The sequence below is a fragment of the Ambystoma mexicanum genome, chromosome 1q (genome assembly GCF_040938575.1).
Source record: "Ambystoma mexicanum isolate Mex_15411 chromosome 1q, UKY_AmexF1_1, whole genome shotgun sequence".
NCBI lineage: Eukaryota > Metazoa > Chordata > Amphibia > Caudata > Ambystomatidae > Ambystoma > Ambystoma mexicanum.
In genome coordinates, this window is record NC_090922.1 from 753,998,446 (window position 1) to 754,015,438 (window position 16,993).

Sequence of the window (16,993 nt, forward strand, 5' to 3'; positions counted from 1 at the left end):
GAGGAAAGGCTGAGTTGGCCTTGCAGATCACGCACAGATCGCAGCAGCGAGCGCTCAACCCGCTGAACATTCTTACCGGCTGTGTTCACCATCACTGAGCTAGCTCACTTAGCGATTTTGTTAGTGACGATAATGGCCGAAGTCAATGTTGTTAGGTTTAACATAGGAAATAATATTAGGGCATGTTGAAATGTAATATGGCAATGTTTACTATGCTGCTTATCTTGCCAAGAGATAACACGCATTTCACCATGTTCACAGGCTGTTAGAAGACCCTGTCTCACTGAGTACATTTTTCCGACAATTTCTCTCTATTATGTACAGTGCATCCCTCGATGAAGTTGCCAGTTGGGGAGAATCCTTTGAAAAACTGCTTTCTCACAAAGGTAAGTCGCATCTTTTCCTGCTTTAAATAGAATAATGACTCCAACATGTATAACAATACTGGGTTGTTGCAGTTAGGCTTCGCATTCATTATAGTTCGTGAAAAGGTGGGGTTTCTGCTGTGTCTGCGCCCCCTTGCTTCGGAGTACTAAGAGTGGAAACATAGAATAAAGTTTCATACTCTGAACGAGACTAATCGTATTACCTCAGCATAGCTGTGGTACCTCTCAAATCAGCATTATAGTAGTGGGGGTCTAATCAGGTGAGCAGAAGAGGATTCTCATAGGAACACGAGTGCTTCTTAAAGCAAAGTAGAAACCTAAATACTCAGCATTCCACTACGGGTGGATTAAAATGTTGCTGATGGAGCAAAATTGGCAAAGCCTGGCCATTGGTCCCATCCCGCCAGTAAAGAGGACATCTCAGGGGTTTCCTTGTTTTACTCCTGGCAGTCATTGTTGGGCATGCAAAAATCGAGACCATTGATGACGCCAGACTTTATTGTGAAAACTGACTGGCAGAAGTTTAGCCATTTTCATTTATCAGACCACACAGAGAATGCGGGGCTGCCAAATGAGCACAATATGCACACAGTGGTTATATTATATATGTTGTTATCTTACAAAGTGGGTATAATTGCACCCACTCGGGGAGGCCGAAGGAGACTCAAAGACAATTACACAACAACAGTAGAATGGCCGAGGGGGCCGATTCTTCTATATGCTCTTCTGCTCATCAGGACATAATCTGCCACGTTGCACAAACCTAGTTACCATTCAGTGGTAGATAGCACCAGGTTAAAGATTGATTATGTTGTTGGGCACAGCCTTAGGTAGGAGATCCTTACCAGTGTGAGTGTAGCCAATGTACAACTGCAGTAGGCAGCAGGGAGAAATATGCATGGGGCATGCCCCAAGTAACTACACCTTGCTGCAGCCTTACCTAGTTGTAGTACTGATTGATATTATGGAGATGCTGGAGAATGGATAACAAAATATACAAAATAAAAACGTATTTAGTTCTCTTATTGAGGATGTTTTGTACAGATGTTGTTAATATGTTATTTGTAGGAGGTCCAGGACTTTTGGGGGCTGATGTGCAGTGATTCAATCATTTGAAGGGTTTCAGGTTTGGTGAGCTCAGTTTCATGCCTCTCAAAGGCAATGGATTGTTGCCAGATGCACTCTAGGCCAGCCCTTAAAAAGACCCAGACTCACAAGCTTCCCATAGGCCAGACCCTACCGTTTGCTCATGATTGCACGGAAAACAATCCTGTTAAGAGATTTGACACGCATTTATAATACCCAGCTCCATGAGTCAAAGGACTCACACATGATTAGTTGTGCCTCCTGCCTACTGGTCTTATAGAGGCGCAAGATTGATAGGTAAGGTGATTGTACCACCACTGATCTTGTGAATGGACACGCTTGCCATATTCACTGAGCTTCAAAAGGACTGCAAGTACCACAACTGACACGTGTCCATCCCTACCTGCCCTCCCGAGAAGCTGTGCGTTTTTTCTTTTAGTTGTTTTCTTTGTCTTCCCTTCTCTTTAGTTCCACTGACCCCTCACCCACTTAACACAGTATACCATAAAACATTGAACAGTATATTGTGTGGGGTGGTTGGAACATTGGCAATGCATATCTCTCTGGAAAATAAACAAAACAGGCACACATAAGTACATAAGGAATCCCAGAATGTGCTATATAAGCTGTAATGTTTTTAGGAAATGTCCGAAAAGGTCGAATTTATAAGAGCGTATGGTCTTTTTAATTGTATTTTCACTGTTATAAAATCACGCATTTGCAAAAATGTCGACTGCACCTGATGTGCAGTTTAGCATAATACAGTTATCTCATTGACCATCAATTTTCATATTGCAAACTTGGGAAGATGAAAACAATTATTTTAGTGTTTTCATTGTTTCATTGTTTTCATTGTTGCGCGTTCGGGTACTATGTTAACAAATACACTGACCTCACTTGTTTGTTATTTTGCTGGTTACTGATGACGATTCTTTAATATTTCATTTTAGGGGCCCTCTAGTAATATGTTAAAAAAAATACTGCTTACCGACTATCGAAGTGCATTAATGAGCACTGGAAATTAAAAACGTGTCTTACTTTTCATCTAAGATAAACATTCCCTACTTTAATAATACATTTGTTGTCATGTTTTCACTTTTTTTCTCTTTCTAATTGACATTAATCGCATGCACATTTACTTTTGTGCTGTGCAATTTCTGTTAATATGTGAATTTCTACTCATACTGCTCGATTAATGGAATATTCTATTGAGAAAACTGGGGACTTGCGCACGAAACGCACGCAAATCCCTATTTGTCAATTCATCGAAAGCAATGCGCGGGGCTTACCTGGGACTTGCGAGGAATCTGCGCTGGACCGTCAAGTCACTGCGTCTCGAGCAACGCCTTGCGTGATACTCTTCACGAAGAGGGTGGGCCGGGCCTGCAAAGCCACCTAAAAAGGGGGCAGAAAACGGGAATGAGGCAGAACAAGAGAAAATGTGGACATTCCACCATAGGCGCGCAAAATAAACATACTCATGGAATTAAACAGGGAACGGCAGGTTGGGAAAAACATGCGCAAGTCCCGAAACACCTACGCCACGCGATAGCAGGTGCAAATGCTAACACGGACCCTAACAAATGCATACAAAGCATGAAAGCATAACAAATGCATGGATACAGCCACGATGAATGCACCATTTGTTGCAGCAATCATCCATGAACACCGCCGTAGGAGGAGGATGGCTAGGGCACGGAACTTCCACCCACGGACCAGCCTTTTTGGGATGCCTGATGACCAGGTCTATGGCAGGTATAGGTTCCCCCACCATATAATCTGAGACCTGGTCAGTGACTGGGAAGATGACCTCACATCACCCACTATGTGCTCCCAAGCACTGAGCCCCTTGCAAAAGGTGTACACTGCCCTGCATTTTTTGGTCATTCCAGCGGACCACTGACATAGTAGGTGGCATCTCCCAGGCCATACAGTTTTGCTGCCTACACCAGGCATTGGCAATCATAACTGCACGTCATTCTATTTGCCAGCATATCTATATGCCCAGAACACTGGCAGAAAGGCAAGCAGTGGTCCAGGATTTGTATAGGGTGGCGTACATTCCAACAGTGCTAGGTGCTACTGATTGCACCCATGTTGCTCTAAGTCCATGTAGAGGGACAGAGCACATCTACCGAAACCAGAAACATTGGCCCTCCATCATCAATGTTCAGGTTGTGTGTGATGCCAAGGGCATCATTACTGAAGTGTATGCCAACTATCCTGATCGCACACATGATTGTTACATCTTCAGGATGTCCTTGTTACACCGGGTCCTGGAAGCTGGGAAGCATGGCAACACATGGCTCATTGGTAAGTATGAATGGCCATGCACATGCATGCATGTTGCACACAAACCAATAGACACTGTCAACAAAAGCCAATGACAACCATCTCACCTCTAATGGGGGGCAGTGCCTACCCTCTAAGCACATACACTATGGCGCCCATACGCAACCCCAACACAGATGTTGAGATAAGGTACACCACTGCCACATTGCGACTCTGGGCATAGTGGAGCACACATTCGGAGTGCTCAAGTCACGTTTTCACTCCGTTGACTACTCTGGTGGTGTGTTGTTATATGCACCACCAGTAGTCTGCAGAATCATTGTGGCAGCATGTGTCCTGCACAATGTCCCCACATGGCATGGCGTCCCAGTGGTCACGGTGGTGGCCCACCATCCTCACCCACAGGTACACTGCTTGCGCATGGCTGGGCAAAGGGCACATGGAGAGGCTGCACATACCCAGATTGTGCATTCTTTTTTCACCTACAATCCTTCCCCTGTGGAGTGCACATGATCCGGCAAAATCCCATGTGCCATTCAATGATGACAATGAGCCAATCCACTGTGCTCACAAAACCACCCTGAGAAAGTGTCCTTGGAAGTGCAAAATTGTGTGCATCCATCACAACTAAAAAAACATGCATTTAGTGTTTCAAAAAGAAACACATTGAAGAGGGAGCAGACCACTACCAACATGGCAAACATTTAATAAAACATACCCATCAAAAGTGTAACCACTGATAATTCCATGAAATCACCAACCATCATATCAGAGCCGCCAGCCATACATGCCTCCAAAATTCACCTGTCCCCGAAATTCAAGAACCACAATGGCATATAGCTGTCCATGTGTTTGAGCATGTGCATGATGTGCACAAATATGTCCCTATTGTGGTGTGTGTAAATGCATTGTAGTAAGGATGCACATGTGACATAGATGTTGGCAACATGACCACAATGCACCCCAAACCAAAATGACCACTCAGCAAGAGGCAATTGAAAATTCGAACAAAGAGGGCGACACAACAGAATGTCCACATCCAGGCATGGACCAAGTAATGTAGCCATTCCATATGGATCAAGATAAATGCACATCTTAACTGTCCCCTGGGCATGCAGTTGATGGTAAAAAAAAACATCCCATGAAATAATCATAATTCCCTGATGGAAGGATCTGCAGAAAATGGAAAAAATCAAACTGAGTGCAGCCAACACATCCATGCACCAAAAAAGTACAGACACACGTTCCCCCCTCAGTGACATGCAACACATGCAAACAAATCACAAGACAACCACCAACATGTGTCCCAGCACACATGCAGCAACAACAGCACACTGCATGCAATTCAAACATACAAAACACACACACTGACACACAACCACAACCCCCCACACTGCCTGACCCCCTTAATCACATGCAGCAAATGTGCATGTCACATATCCCCATGTCGAAGCCGATGGCACACACACACAACACAGGCATCAGTCAACATGCTGCATGAAAATGAGAAGATATCAGAAATGCAGATAACTGAGACCCCAAAAAAGCAGGGACTCCACCTGGAACAAAAGCAATGACATGACAAGGCATGCCATCACCAGCATAGTAGTGGGATAGTGCTGTGAACACAGTTTTGGGAGCCCATGATGCAAAGCACAAAAAGGCAGGAACAAATACTCACCTCTTGCACTCCATGAAGGATCATGGTGGAGGCAGCATTTCACAGAGGCTGATGTCAGACTGGAAGGTTGGACGGTTGGACACCAAGGCAAAGTGTAATGAAACACACACCAGCACAACCATCAACCCCTGTCACAGGCAACAAACAGCTGGCCCTGCCACCCACTCCCAACCACCCATGAAAGGCCCACACAACTGGAACTCCCACAATTTGGAATCTGAAACCTATGGCCCCATTAATCCATTGAAACCACACCATGCGCAGATATATGACCAGAACCACAGCATGTGGCACATGCACCCATGAAGTAGTACTGGTGGCCCACAAGACAAGTAATTCTAAGGGGATCAGACACAGTACATGACTCCCAGCCAAACACTACACAGGTGTCTGAAAATGTCATTCACTTACCTGCACAGGGTGCCCACCTGCCTTGCATATGATGCAACCCATTGGGAGACACATCCCCTGAATTTAAAGACATGCATAGTAACAACAGAAAGACACTGCACATCCATTACAACACATGCATGGATGACAAAAATATGCAGAGAACACCCACTGCAGAAGGACCACAGGGGGCAAGAGGGTGACAGGACATAGATTTTGATCTGCCCATGAGTGTATTGCAGCACAACAGAGAGAGAGTGTGACAGTGAGAGGGAAGGCCAAGTGAAAAACGCAACAAGGAATACACTGTCCAGATTGGAGATGGCCAAGGACATGCACTACACCAAAGTAGGTGCAACCACAGCTGAGTTGAACGAGGGAGGAAGACAGTGACATGAACACCACTTTAAAAACCATCCTGGCGTTGTAGCATGCAAATGACATATAAGGATACTGACATATGCTGCAAATATGGCTAACAATGACACATGCAGAACATGCAAGACAGTGCTCATGCTTACCTGCTGAATGAGCTGGCATGATGTGAATCCCACCTTTACCAGGAACTGTGCCTCCAAATGAGTGAAAGGAGGGCCAGTGCCTGACTGAGGGCATGGGAAGCATGGATATCAAAGGGTGCAGGGAGTCTTCCCCGGAACAGCAATCACTGCCTCATTATGGATTACTGAAACAACATGGGACAAGACATTACACCAGGCATGGTTAAGTACCATTCACACAGCTCACATGTGTCAGGATACACTGAACCCATAGTTACCTGCACATGGCATTCTGAGCACCACCATGCAAACATGCAAGTGGACCACACTCTGCATGCCTGCATGTCCACCACTGCATACATCATGGCATTGATAGGGCAACTGCACAACTCAAGTAAAAAATAAAATCCCCCCAAAAAATAAACCTGGAAAGGGCACTCAAAAATAAATAACATGCCAACATCTGGGCCTGGGGTCTAGAAAAGGGGGAGGATTAAAACATGTCCATTCATAGACGGATGGTTATCCAGCCAGGAGGGGGGAGGAGTTAGGGTGCATGTCACTAACCACATGGGTGTATGTCCAATACAAAAAATCTGCAGGTGGAAGTGTTGCTGGAGGCTGACACACAGTGCACTGGCCTGGTCCTCAGTGGCAGCCACCATGCGTGACACTGATGAATGCACCAGTAGACTGTGGGCTGTGAGGTCACTATGCACAACCTCAATACTAACACCTCCTGGTGGAACAGTCTTCTGGTGGCTGCATGTTCCTCATGGTTTGCAGTCCTGTGGGCCAACATCTCACGCCCTAGGGCATCCTTGTGTTAATGACCCTCTGCAAGCAGGGAGGTCTGCAGACACATCAGATCTGCCCATTGTCCCCTGATGTTGGCCTCCATGCACAGTCTGCCCTCATGATCTGCAGCTTTTGTGCCAATTGTGTTGCTTTGGGGGTCATGGAAGTGGCCACCCTATCCATGCCTTCAGCCAAATTCTCAAAGGCATCACCTTGTCGGTGTGCAGAATGCAACATCTGCTGTTCCTGTGTCCAGCCTGCACACACCCCCGACATGTGCGGGACACATGCTTGCATAATGCAAGGGAGCATGGCCCTTGCTGTGATGCCCCTGTCCTTGGCTGCAGGTCTGCAACCCTCCATCGGACATCTGTCCCAGGACCAGAAACCAATACATGGGATGGTGGCCTTGTAGCTATAACCACCGCAGACAGAGGTGCCACCAGTGACTGGCCTTGTGAAGGCACCTGACCCCCGGCAGACTCAAAGCCCCCAACTACCCCACCCATTGGTGCACTCACCTCCGCTAACATTGAGGTATGCACATCTGGTTCAGCATCAGAGCCAGCTGAGTCCAAAGAGTCAGAAGAGTCTGCAGCATGGCTGAGGATGGTTTAGAGCACCAGTGGGTTCTCACGGCCTAATACACCATGTCCTCCACTGGTGTTCTGAAGCACCACAAACTCTTCTTCACCCACCTCCTCCTCCTCTGCATCTATTGCAACATCACCTGCACATGGACAGAAAAAGGTATGTCAGGTCATGTGCAACGTGTCTACAGTAAACATGTGTATCACATAGCTTTCATATAACAACATGCAGGGCATGTAGTCAGAAGAAATACAGCATCCACACACTATGGCCAACAAGCAATGTGAGCCTAGCATATGCAGACTGGCCACCAAATTACCTGCACAGGGCCATGCTGCCAGTCGACACATTGCCAACCAACAGGGTTGTTAGGAAGTGTTAGGAAGCATGCTAGGGGCCATGTTATGGAACACTGTTGACTAATACCAGTGAATCGGGCATGGACAGGTGTCTCTGTAACGTGAAATTACATTGCATGGCAACAGGCAGTCACACATATGCAAATACAAGACCCCATTTATCACATGCCACACAAGTGTTGTATTGGTGCAGGGACTGTAGTCAAAGAGAGCATTCCGTACGTTAGGGAAACAGCAAATAGTACCATGTGATGCATGGCTGTAAGAGGATAACATAGGCAAGGTATGTGAAGTGGAGAGAATAAGTTAATGAAGTTGTAGATAGGACCAAGGTACATTGACCCACAAGAGGGAGATGAGAGTCAGCACACGGAATGTGGATTGAGTGTGCGAGGGTATCAGGGAACAGGCATCACAACGATTTGCCTCTGGAGTCATTTCCATTGTTTGGGGCAGCAGAGAGGTGTACAATCTGAATAAATGCACACTCACTCAGTGCATGTCATAAGGAGTGGTGTGTGTCAGCTTGGATGGTCAATGTGGCATGGCAGCTCATACGTACATGTGCATCAGTGCACTTCTCAAACCCTAATGTGTTGATCTCATCCGTGACATGCTACCAATGCACCATACCCTGAACAGTGGTATGGGTGCTCCCCGGATGCTGGCACATGTCATGGTGGTGACTGGCCACGTAGTCCATGAGGATCTGGAGTTCTTCATCATGGAAGTTCATCTTCCTCAACATGCCAGTGTCCTGTGCCGTGTCATTGAGTTGAGCCTGTTCCTGCTGTGCAGGTTTTGTCTTATTGCCACGGGTGCCACTAGGTACTGGTGCCACCCGTGAGTGGCTGGGACCACATTAGGATGCAGATGCTGGACCACAAGTGGCCTGGGGCATGGCATGACCCTTTGGTGCCGAGGCAGCTGATTCCACAGCATGCCTCTGACCCCCTGGGGCTGAGGCAGCTGCTTACACAGCACTCCCCTGACCCCTTGCAGCTAGGGAAGCTTCTTCCACAGCACGCCCCTGACCCCGGCCCGTCTGTCCACTTTCCCTCTTGGAGCCTTTCCACTCATGTTCCAGGTGTAACGGAAATGTGGAAGGCACACCAAGTTACTGTCCTGGGCAATATGAGTGAGGGGACAGCCTAAGTGATGAGAGACGTAGTTTTGTGGTCTAGCAAGGCTCAAATGTACCCCAAGTGTGTATAGTACGGTAGGCATAAAGCATAGGAACCTAAACCTCAGCAACATGAACAATGCATATGTGAACACCAGAAAGCAACCAGAAAAGTAAGAATAGCGGTACACGATACACAGGAGCACCCCGAGTCAAACAATTGCGTATGCAACTCACTGTTAGCCTTGCAAAAATCAAAATTAAATGCGTGTGTGCGCAGAGGCAAAGCCCCCACGCAAATAAGAATTTTGTACGGTCCCTGAAGTGAACAGAATACGTGGCACCCCAAAATACGCATGTACTCCATTCATCCGTCTCTCTTCTCGTACGCACATTCAGAGTTGCTTTTGCATGTACTTATATATTCCCGAATATGGCATGCTCAATGCCTGAGTGCATTGCATGTCATTTAAGTTACACGCTGAGGGCCTTTCCTCTGTTTTCACATGTCCACGATTTTTTTCACTCTTTATGTGCAAAGTCCCTTCACTCTGTTTCCGGATGCCTTTATTGTGAGACACAGAAGACCCACGCTCCTGCCTCAGTGCCATTTTCCTTGCCTCTTCCTGCCCTGTGCTGCATCCAACTTTGCCATTTGCTTCTGCCTCTAGAGTGTGTGTGCCTACTGCCCACCTGCACTACTTTTGGAGTGTATGCTGTCCAACCATTTCCTATGCTCCTGTCTCCAGCCTGTGACCACCTCAGCTGCTTTGTTGGGTGCCCACCGTGCCATTTCACCACCACCTTTCCACAAGCCAGCTACATGACCACCTTGTCCATTCACACCTGACCCCGTGGTTGCCATGTCAGCACCATCATCCTCCAACCAAAGTGGCAACCCCTTGGCAGCGAGGCAGAGGGCTGTCAACTTCAGCACCAGGGAAGTCAACATTCTGGTGGAGAAAGTCCTGGAGCATTATGATGCCCTCTTCAACCTGTGATTCAACGCAGCAAGGAAGGCCATCCGCAGATCTGGGATGGGATCATGGATGCCATCAATGCGGAACGGGTGGCAGTCTGCACCTTCAAGACCGCACACAAGTGCTGGGAGGATCTGAAATCCAAGACCCATGTCAAGGCCCTGCACTACATCTAGGCCGGTGCTACCGCAGAGGGGCAACGTGCACGCAGGTGCAGGCTGTCGGGTAACAACATGTGGGTCCTGGAGAGGTTCTACCTGGCGCTGCATTCGCAGGTCTATGAATTATGCCAACATTTCAAGTCCACTGGTGAGTAGCCATGTGGTGCACTGCTCTACGGTGCACGTGTGTTGTGCATGTACTTGCATGTTGGCTGTGACCCCCTTAGGCTTGCACCAAGTTTGTTTCTGAGAGGGATGTCGGCATGCATGCCCCAGACATTGCTCTCCATGTGTGGATTCTGATATCTTTGGATTTAAAATGTGCTCTTACTCGCATTGTGTATTGTAGTGCTGTCCTGCGTCTGAGACGTGCCAGGATGGCAAGTGTGCCAGTTGAGGTAGTGTTGCCCACATAATTTGCATGCATGATGCTAATGTTTATGTGCCAACAATACACTGATGTTGCTGTTCTGTGTCTCCTTTTTTACAGTTGCATCTGATGAAGAGGGCCGAAGCAGTGCTGTGGAGCATGGATGCAGGGATTCCTCCTCCAGACAGAGCCACAGGCACCACCCATGCCCCTGTCACAGCTCTTGTTCGGGGAGCGATATGGCTGGGGAAGGGTCGGTGACATCAGGCATGGCCTCAAGCCCTTAGATTGTATGTCTCCAGCTCTGAAAACCCTTAATTGGCTCCCAGTAGTTGCAAGGATTACATTTAAAAGTCTGGGTCCAAATTACCTTCAACTATCCCTCCGTAAATACCTCCCGTCTAGAGCCCTTTGCTCCTCTACCTCCAACTCCCTCGGGGTCATTCGTTTTTCAAAGAAACAAGCTGGTGGTAGATCGTTGTCTTCTGTGGGGGCCTCCCTCTGGAACTGCCTACCTGCCACCTTGAAACTTGAGGAGAACCATCTACGGTACCGGAAGCTCCTCAAGACCTTCCTCTTCACCTCTGCCTTTGCCCCTCTTCTCCCCTGCTGATCTGGTTTTTCTCTCAGCAATGCAGCACCTGGCCACCCTCTGCCCTTCGGGCCCAGGTACCGGCTCACCCTGCATCCTTCTACACTGCTCCCTGGCCACCCCTTGCACTGGGGCCTGTATCTGTACCCATACAGCCCCCCACCCACTCTTTGTCTGCACTGATCAGATACTTCCTATCTGACTAACCTTGCACTTGGCCCTCACAGGCTGTACTACCACTGTTTTGGATCACCTTATTTATTTATTTACTTATTATTTATCTTGTCCTCTCTTATGCTCTGCACTTTCACTTTTCCCCTTTTCCCTTCCCCATGCGCTTGCACGTTCTCAATGTCACTGGGCCCAGTAAGATCGTTTTGTTTGTTCTCTCTCCTGTTGCCCTCCCATTGCCTGGGTGTGCTCTGAAACACCTGTGTATGAGCGCAATATAAATAAAATATCATATCATATCACAATGGGAATGTTTGACTGGGCATCACTCAGGCCTGGATGTAACACATGCATTTGGATGTCTGGCTTAGTTACGTTGAGGCATTGCAGTTTCCGGGACTCTGATGTGATTGGTCATGGCGCTGCTTGGGCACTCTGAGTTGATGTGTGTGTAGACATGTGTATGTGCTTGGTGCTAGGCATGCTCACATGTGCATGTACAATTGATGCATGTGTGTATAGCAAACACAATTGATTGGTTGTGACTGTGGCAAGTATGTGGATTGCATTTCCATGTGTGTTTGTGGAGGTTGACGGTTGTTCCTTTGACAAGTCATGTTCCGGTGCATGTTGGTGATGTCACGCTAGCTTTGGTATACTACACTGATGTTGCTGTTCTGTGTCTCCTTTTCTACAGGTGCATCTGATGAAGAGGGCAGAAGCAGTGCTGTGGAGCATAGATGCAGGGATGCCTCCACCAGACAGAGGCAGAGGCACCAGCCATGCCCCTGTCACAGCTCTTGTTCGGGGAACGATATGGCTGCGGCAGTGTCGGTGACATCAGGCATTACTGATGTGGGTGATTCCAAGAAGGTGAAGGTGGGAGGGACTCCTCAGCAGTAGTGGTGCCAGTTGATGCCACACAGGGGCCGTCCATTATGGAATACACCCAGGAGTCATCCAGGTTTATGAAGGGGAAGGTGGAGGAGGTGGCCATGGCAGCACAGCCCATGGGGTCTGGTACGGGTGTTGAGGTGGGTGTGCTTGATGCCGACCTGTCCCAGGGGCATGAGGTTGTGCAGGCCACCATGGAGGTGCCTGTGCACAATCCAACCCCTGGGGCATCGAATGCAGCAGTGCGGGCCTGCCAGTATGCCTCCACCCAGACACCCTGATCCCTTGTCGGCTGGTGTGCCCACCCAGACTGACATCTCCTTGCCATCTGGTGTGTCCATCCAGGATTATATGCAGTCCCTGCTGGCTGGGTTGATGAGGTGGACAGGTGTCAATCTTGATGATGGGCAGGCTACTCATAGTCTGCTTGTCCATCATCACAGTGAACTATACTGGCTTGTGGCCTGGCCTGCAGCAGGCATGTTCCCTGGTGGACTCCATGTGCTGTTCATTGCTGCAACCATCTCCTCGTCTTCCTCCTCTGTGCACCAGTCGTCCTCCAGTATGCCTTTTGGCCAACAAACCAGCACTGCCCCCTGTGTACCAGTCCCACCCACAACGCCCCGTCTGTTGGAGCTCACGTCCCTGCACGAGGTGGGAGTCCCAGGCACAGCAGCTGAGGTGGTCACACTGCCTACCCAGGCACTGACAGGATCACAGGCAATGGAGGGACAGCAGGTACCTAGGAGCAGTGCAAGTGCTGTACGCCCCTGACGATCTTCATTAGCTCAGAGGTTGTACCAATGTAGCAGGCACTGGGCACTGTGTCAACAGGTGGAAATGGCGAGGATGCATTATGTTGCAGCCAAAGGAGGCATGCCAAAGGAGGCAGGCGGAAAGTGTGAGGCAGGAAGGACACATGGGAATGAGCCAATCAATGTCTTCCATATTCAGGCAATATGAAGGGCAGATCGTGGCAGAGAGGCTTTGGGCACAGGAAGCTAGAGTCATGATGTGCTGGACTTGCGCTGCGTTGTGCAAGGAGGCACACTGCCATCCTAGGGCCCCCTTGCAGGGTGGCATGAGAGCTAGAAGAGCAGATGTTGGATAACCTGCAAGCCCTGCAGGCGAAAACGGAGGCCCGTCTGACAAAGGAGGACATGGAGTTTGACTCAGCCCTGGTCGAAATCCTGAGTGAGACTGGAGAGGAGGACTAGCCCACTGCCTTTGTACATAATTATTTAGGTATAGACATGTTTTTTATTTATTATTTGCCCCAGACTTTGCAGACTTTCTTTCCCAGTTTTTCAAGTATATAGCTATTTAGGCGTAGGGTTGATTTTTCTTTTCATATATTCCCCATAACTGCTTGGACTTTAATTCCCCATTTTAATAGCACATATTTTAATTCAATACATCTTTAATTTTGTTACATTCAACACTTCATGCAGTTCATTTGTGCATCAGCAACTTTGATAATTTACTTTTCAGGCAGTGCATCACTCCATTGCAAGTCATGTGTCGTGTGGTGTGCCTGCGTGTGTGTTGTTGTTGGTGGTATGATGGTTGTGGCTGGAAGGATGCACATGTGCCTGACATGTGGGGGAGGGTCCATCAGACGACTGGGTCTGCACTGTATTTTTTATTTGCATTTACCTGTGCAGCATCACTGTGTGTTTGGCATCAGTGTGGTTGGGGTGAAGGGAGGTGGCCCCACTGTTGAGATGTGCTATGGTCACATTACTTGAACATTTTTTTTTTGTCATTGCTGTGTTAGACCCATGTAATGCAGACACGCCAACCAGCATGTGCAGTCACACACTGCTTTTTCTCATGTGTTGCTCCACATCTAAAACTGGAATTCAGTAATGAGCCAGGTTTTCTCTTTCGGTGTGGCAGCACAATGTCCCTGTCTCAGTGACGCATAAACTCTCTGACTGCCATCCCATCACCCATGCATGGCCCTGTCATGTTATTGTTCCCTGAAAGGTATTTTGCCACCCCTTCCACCAAGGTCACTGATACTCAGGATGTGACGTGCCTGGCCATTTTTTTGTGTATCTGTAGAATGTGTATGTATGTTTACTTCTGTTATGGGCACACATTCAGTTGGTGTGCTTTGATCCCTTGGCAATGTGCACATGCCACTTGGCATTACATTCATTCGTCACATCTGTATCAGGTGGGCTGATTAAGGTCTGGCAGGGTGTGTCTGCAGATGATCCAGTCCTGGATGGATCTACAGTGCTTCCTGCGGATCGTGTTTGCGGTGGACATGTTGGTGGTCCACTTCATGCTGCTGGCAGATCACAGGGGTTCAGCTGACCTGCAGACCTGCATTGCACTGGTATTGTGGAAGATTGTCAGGGGGCTCCCTGGGGGGTGTCACAGGTGAGGGGGCTGGTGGGTGGTGTCCAGACTGGAGGGGATCCCTGGGAGGTCTCAGGGGTGAGCAGGCCTTATGGGTGGTGACCAGACTGAAGGGGGCTGCCTGGGGGAGTGTCATGGGTGAGGGGTGCTGGTGGGTGGTGTCCAGACTGGAGGGGGCTGACTGGGGGCTGAGTGTCATGGGTAAGGGGGGCTGGTGGGTGGTGTCCAGGTCGGTATGGGGCTGCCTGGTGGGTGTCTCACATGTGAGGGGAGCTGGTGGGTGGTTTCCAGACTGAAGGGGGGTGCTGGCGGGTGGTGTCCAGACTGGAGGGGGCTTTCTGGGGGGGTGAGTGTCATGGGTAAAGGGTGCTGGTGGGTGGTGTCCATTGGGTGGTGTCCAGTCTGCAGAGATCTAGTGGGTGCTGTCTGGGCTTGAGTGGTTGATGTGCAGTAGGGACGTATGGTGCTGGGGGCGTAGGTGGGTGGACTAATGTTTTGTTAGGGGTGTAGCCTCCACCTATAAGTGAGAGCTGCAATTTGTCTGGGGTGTAGCCTGGCCTTGCAAGGGAGGGGCCGTATTTTCGTAGGGGTGCAGCCTGGGCTTGCGCGGTCAGGCACGTGATTGGCTGGGGTGCAATCTGGCCTTGCGAGGGAGAGCCCGCATTTCACAGGAGTGCAGCCTGGGTTTGTGAGGTGAGGCGTGGGATTTTGTTGGGGTGCAGCCTGGGCTTACGGGAGGGCATGCCTTCTCACAGGGGTACTGGATAGTGGGTCAGGGGAGTGGATCAGGGGTGCACGCAGAGGCTTGCACTTGGTTGGGCCTTTTGCTTGCTTTTTTGTTTGCATGGGGGCATGTTGTGGGCATTCCTCGGTCAGCTTGTTTTTACTTGTGCAACGACTAGTAATGCGCCTTTGACAACGTAGGGTGCACAATATTTATTAAACGCCACGGTTCACGCAGGTTCCTCCTCGGTGCGCTGCCCTTGCACCGTTTCTGTGCCCAATTCCATGAATTGGGCCCTTTGTTTTTTCTGAGTTCTTCCCACTTCCTGGTGCACTGTTCTCGCGTAATTGCTTTCGAGATTATGCACAGGGAAACGCTTTCATCATATATTTATTAAGTGTTTCCTTAGATCCCCCACATAGGCGGCATACCAGGTTGTCTCCCGCGACCTATTTGCAAGCATTGAGGATTTCTTTAGTGTGGAACAAGTTAAATCTGAATCTCATAAAGAGATATCAGTGCGTGGGGAGTATAGACAGAAGTTTTTTATTTAGATGGGGTCCTAATCCAATCTCCCTGCCAAATTTCTTTTTTTTTACTGCCTATGGGTTGTCTTTTAGCAAGTCCTCTGATACCCATGCATTTTCCAGGATATTGGAAAATCGTCTTGACCAACTCTCCAACGCCCAATCTACCCTTGCACCTCCCTTTCCTTTAAGGAAGTCAAACTGTACCGTGGAATTCCCAATGATCAGCTTCTGATACAGAGCTAAAGAGTTCCACACAACAACTGTGTACAGGGAAAGAAGGCCTAGCTCATGCCTGATGATGCATATCAGTGCACACTGAGGGAAATGTTACATTTTCCTCTAAAAAGGTGCCCACTAACTGTGACCAGAGTTCCCAGGGCAGGCATAGAGAGGCTTCAGCATCGTATACCAATATAGGGCAAACCATTTGCTTGTAGAAGTTTAAGGGTTGGAGTCAGGGAGAGCTTACCACATTTCTCATGGGTGACCCTGGCTTGAGTTGTTCAATTTGTAACTTTTGATCTCAAATCAGCCACTCTTTGAGCGTCACAGATACTTGAAATGATATCGATCCCCAAGTGTCTCATATTAGTAACCTGGCAGATCTCTTTGTTCTCCAAGTGCCAGGTAAAATGATTTTCCTTATTTTCCCTCTTGCACCTTCGAGGATTAGAATAGCAGATGTTGAGGCATTGATCTTTAGGCCACGTTTCTGTACATACTTGCATAATGAGTACAATTTATGTTGCAGACCAAATCTGGGTCATATCATCAGCATACAACATCCACTGTAGTGCCTCACCATTTATCTGTGGTGGAAATGATCTTTCCTCACTCAGTGCAGCCTTAATGTCGGAAATAACCAGGTTAACAATTCCAGTGCTAAGGGGAATCCCTGTTTTAGGCATCTCCTAGTCTGTATTTATTTGGAAAGACCATTGCAGTTTAATTGCACCTGAATTGAGGTATCCGTATATAAGGCCATAATAGGTGAT

The 16,993-nt window shown here is 48.4% G+C and overlaps 1 protein-coding gene across 3 annotated transcripts in view; it reads left to right on the top strand.

Annotated features, from left to right (window-relative positions):
* Positions 1 to 16,993, top strand: part of RGS18 (regulator of G protein signaling 18) — a 726,926-nt gene that overhangs the window by 435,419 nt on the left and 274,514 nt on the right. For all 3 annotated transcript variants that reach the window (XM_069641341.1, XM_069641342.1, XM_069641343.1), the window contains one exon: positions 325 to 386. In XM_069641341.1, the coding sequence (XP_069497442.1) occupies positions 325 to 386 (62 nt within the window). The remainder of the gene's footprint in view (positions 1 to 324; positions 387 to 16,993) is intronic.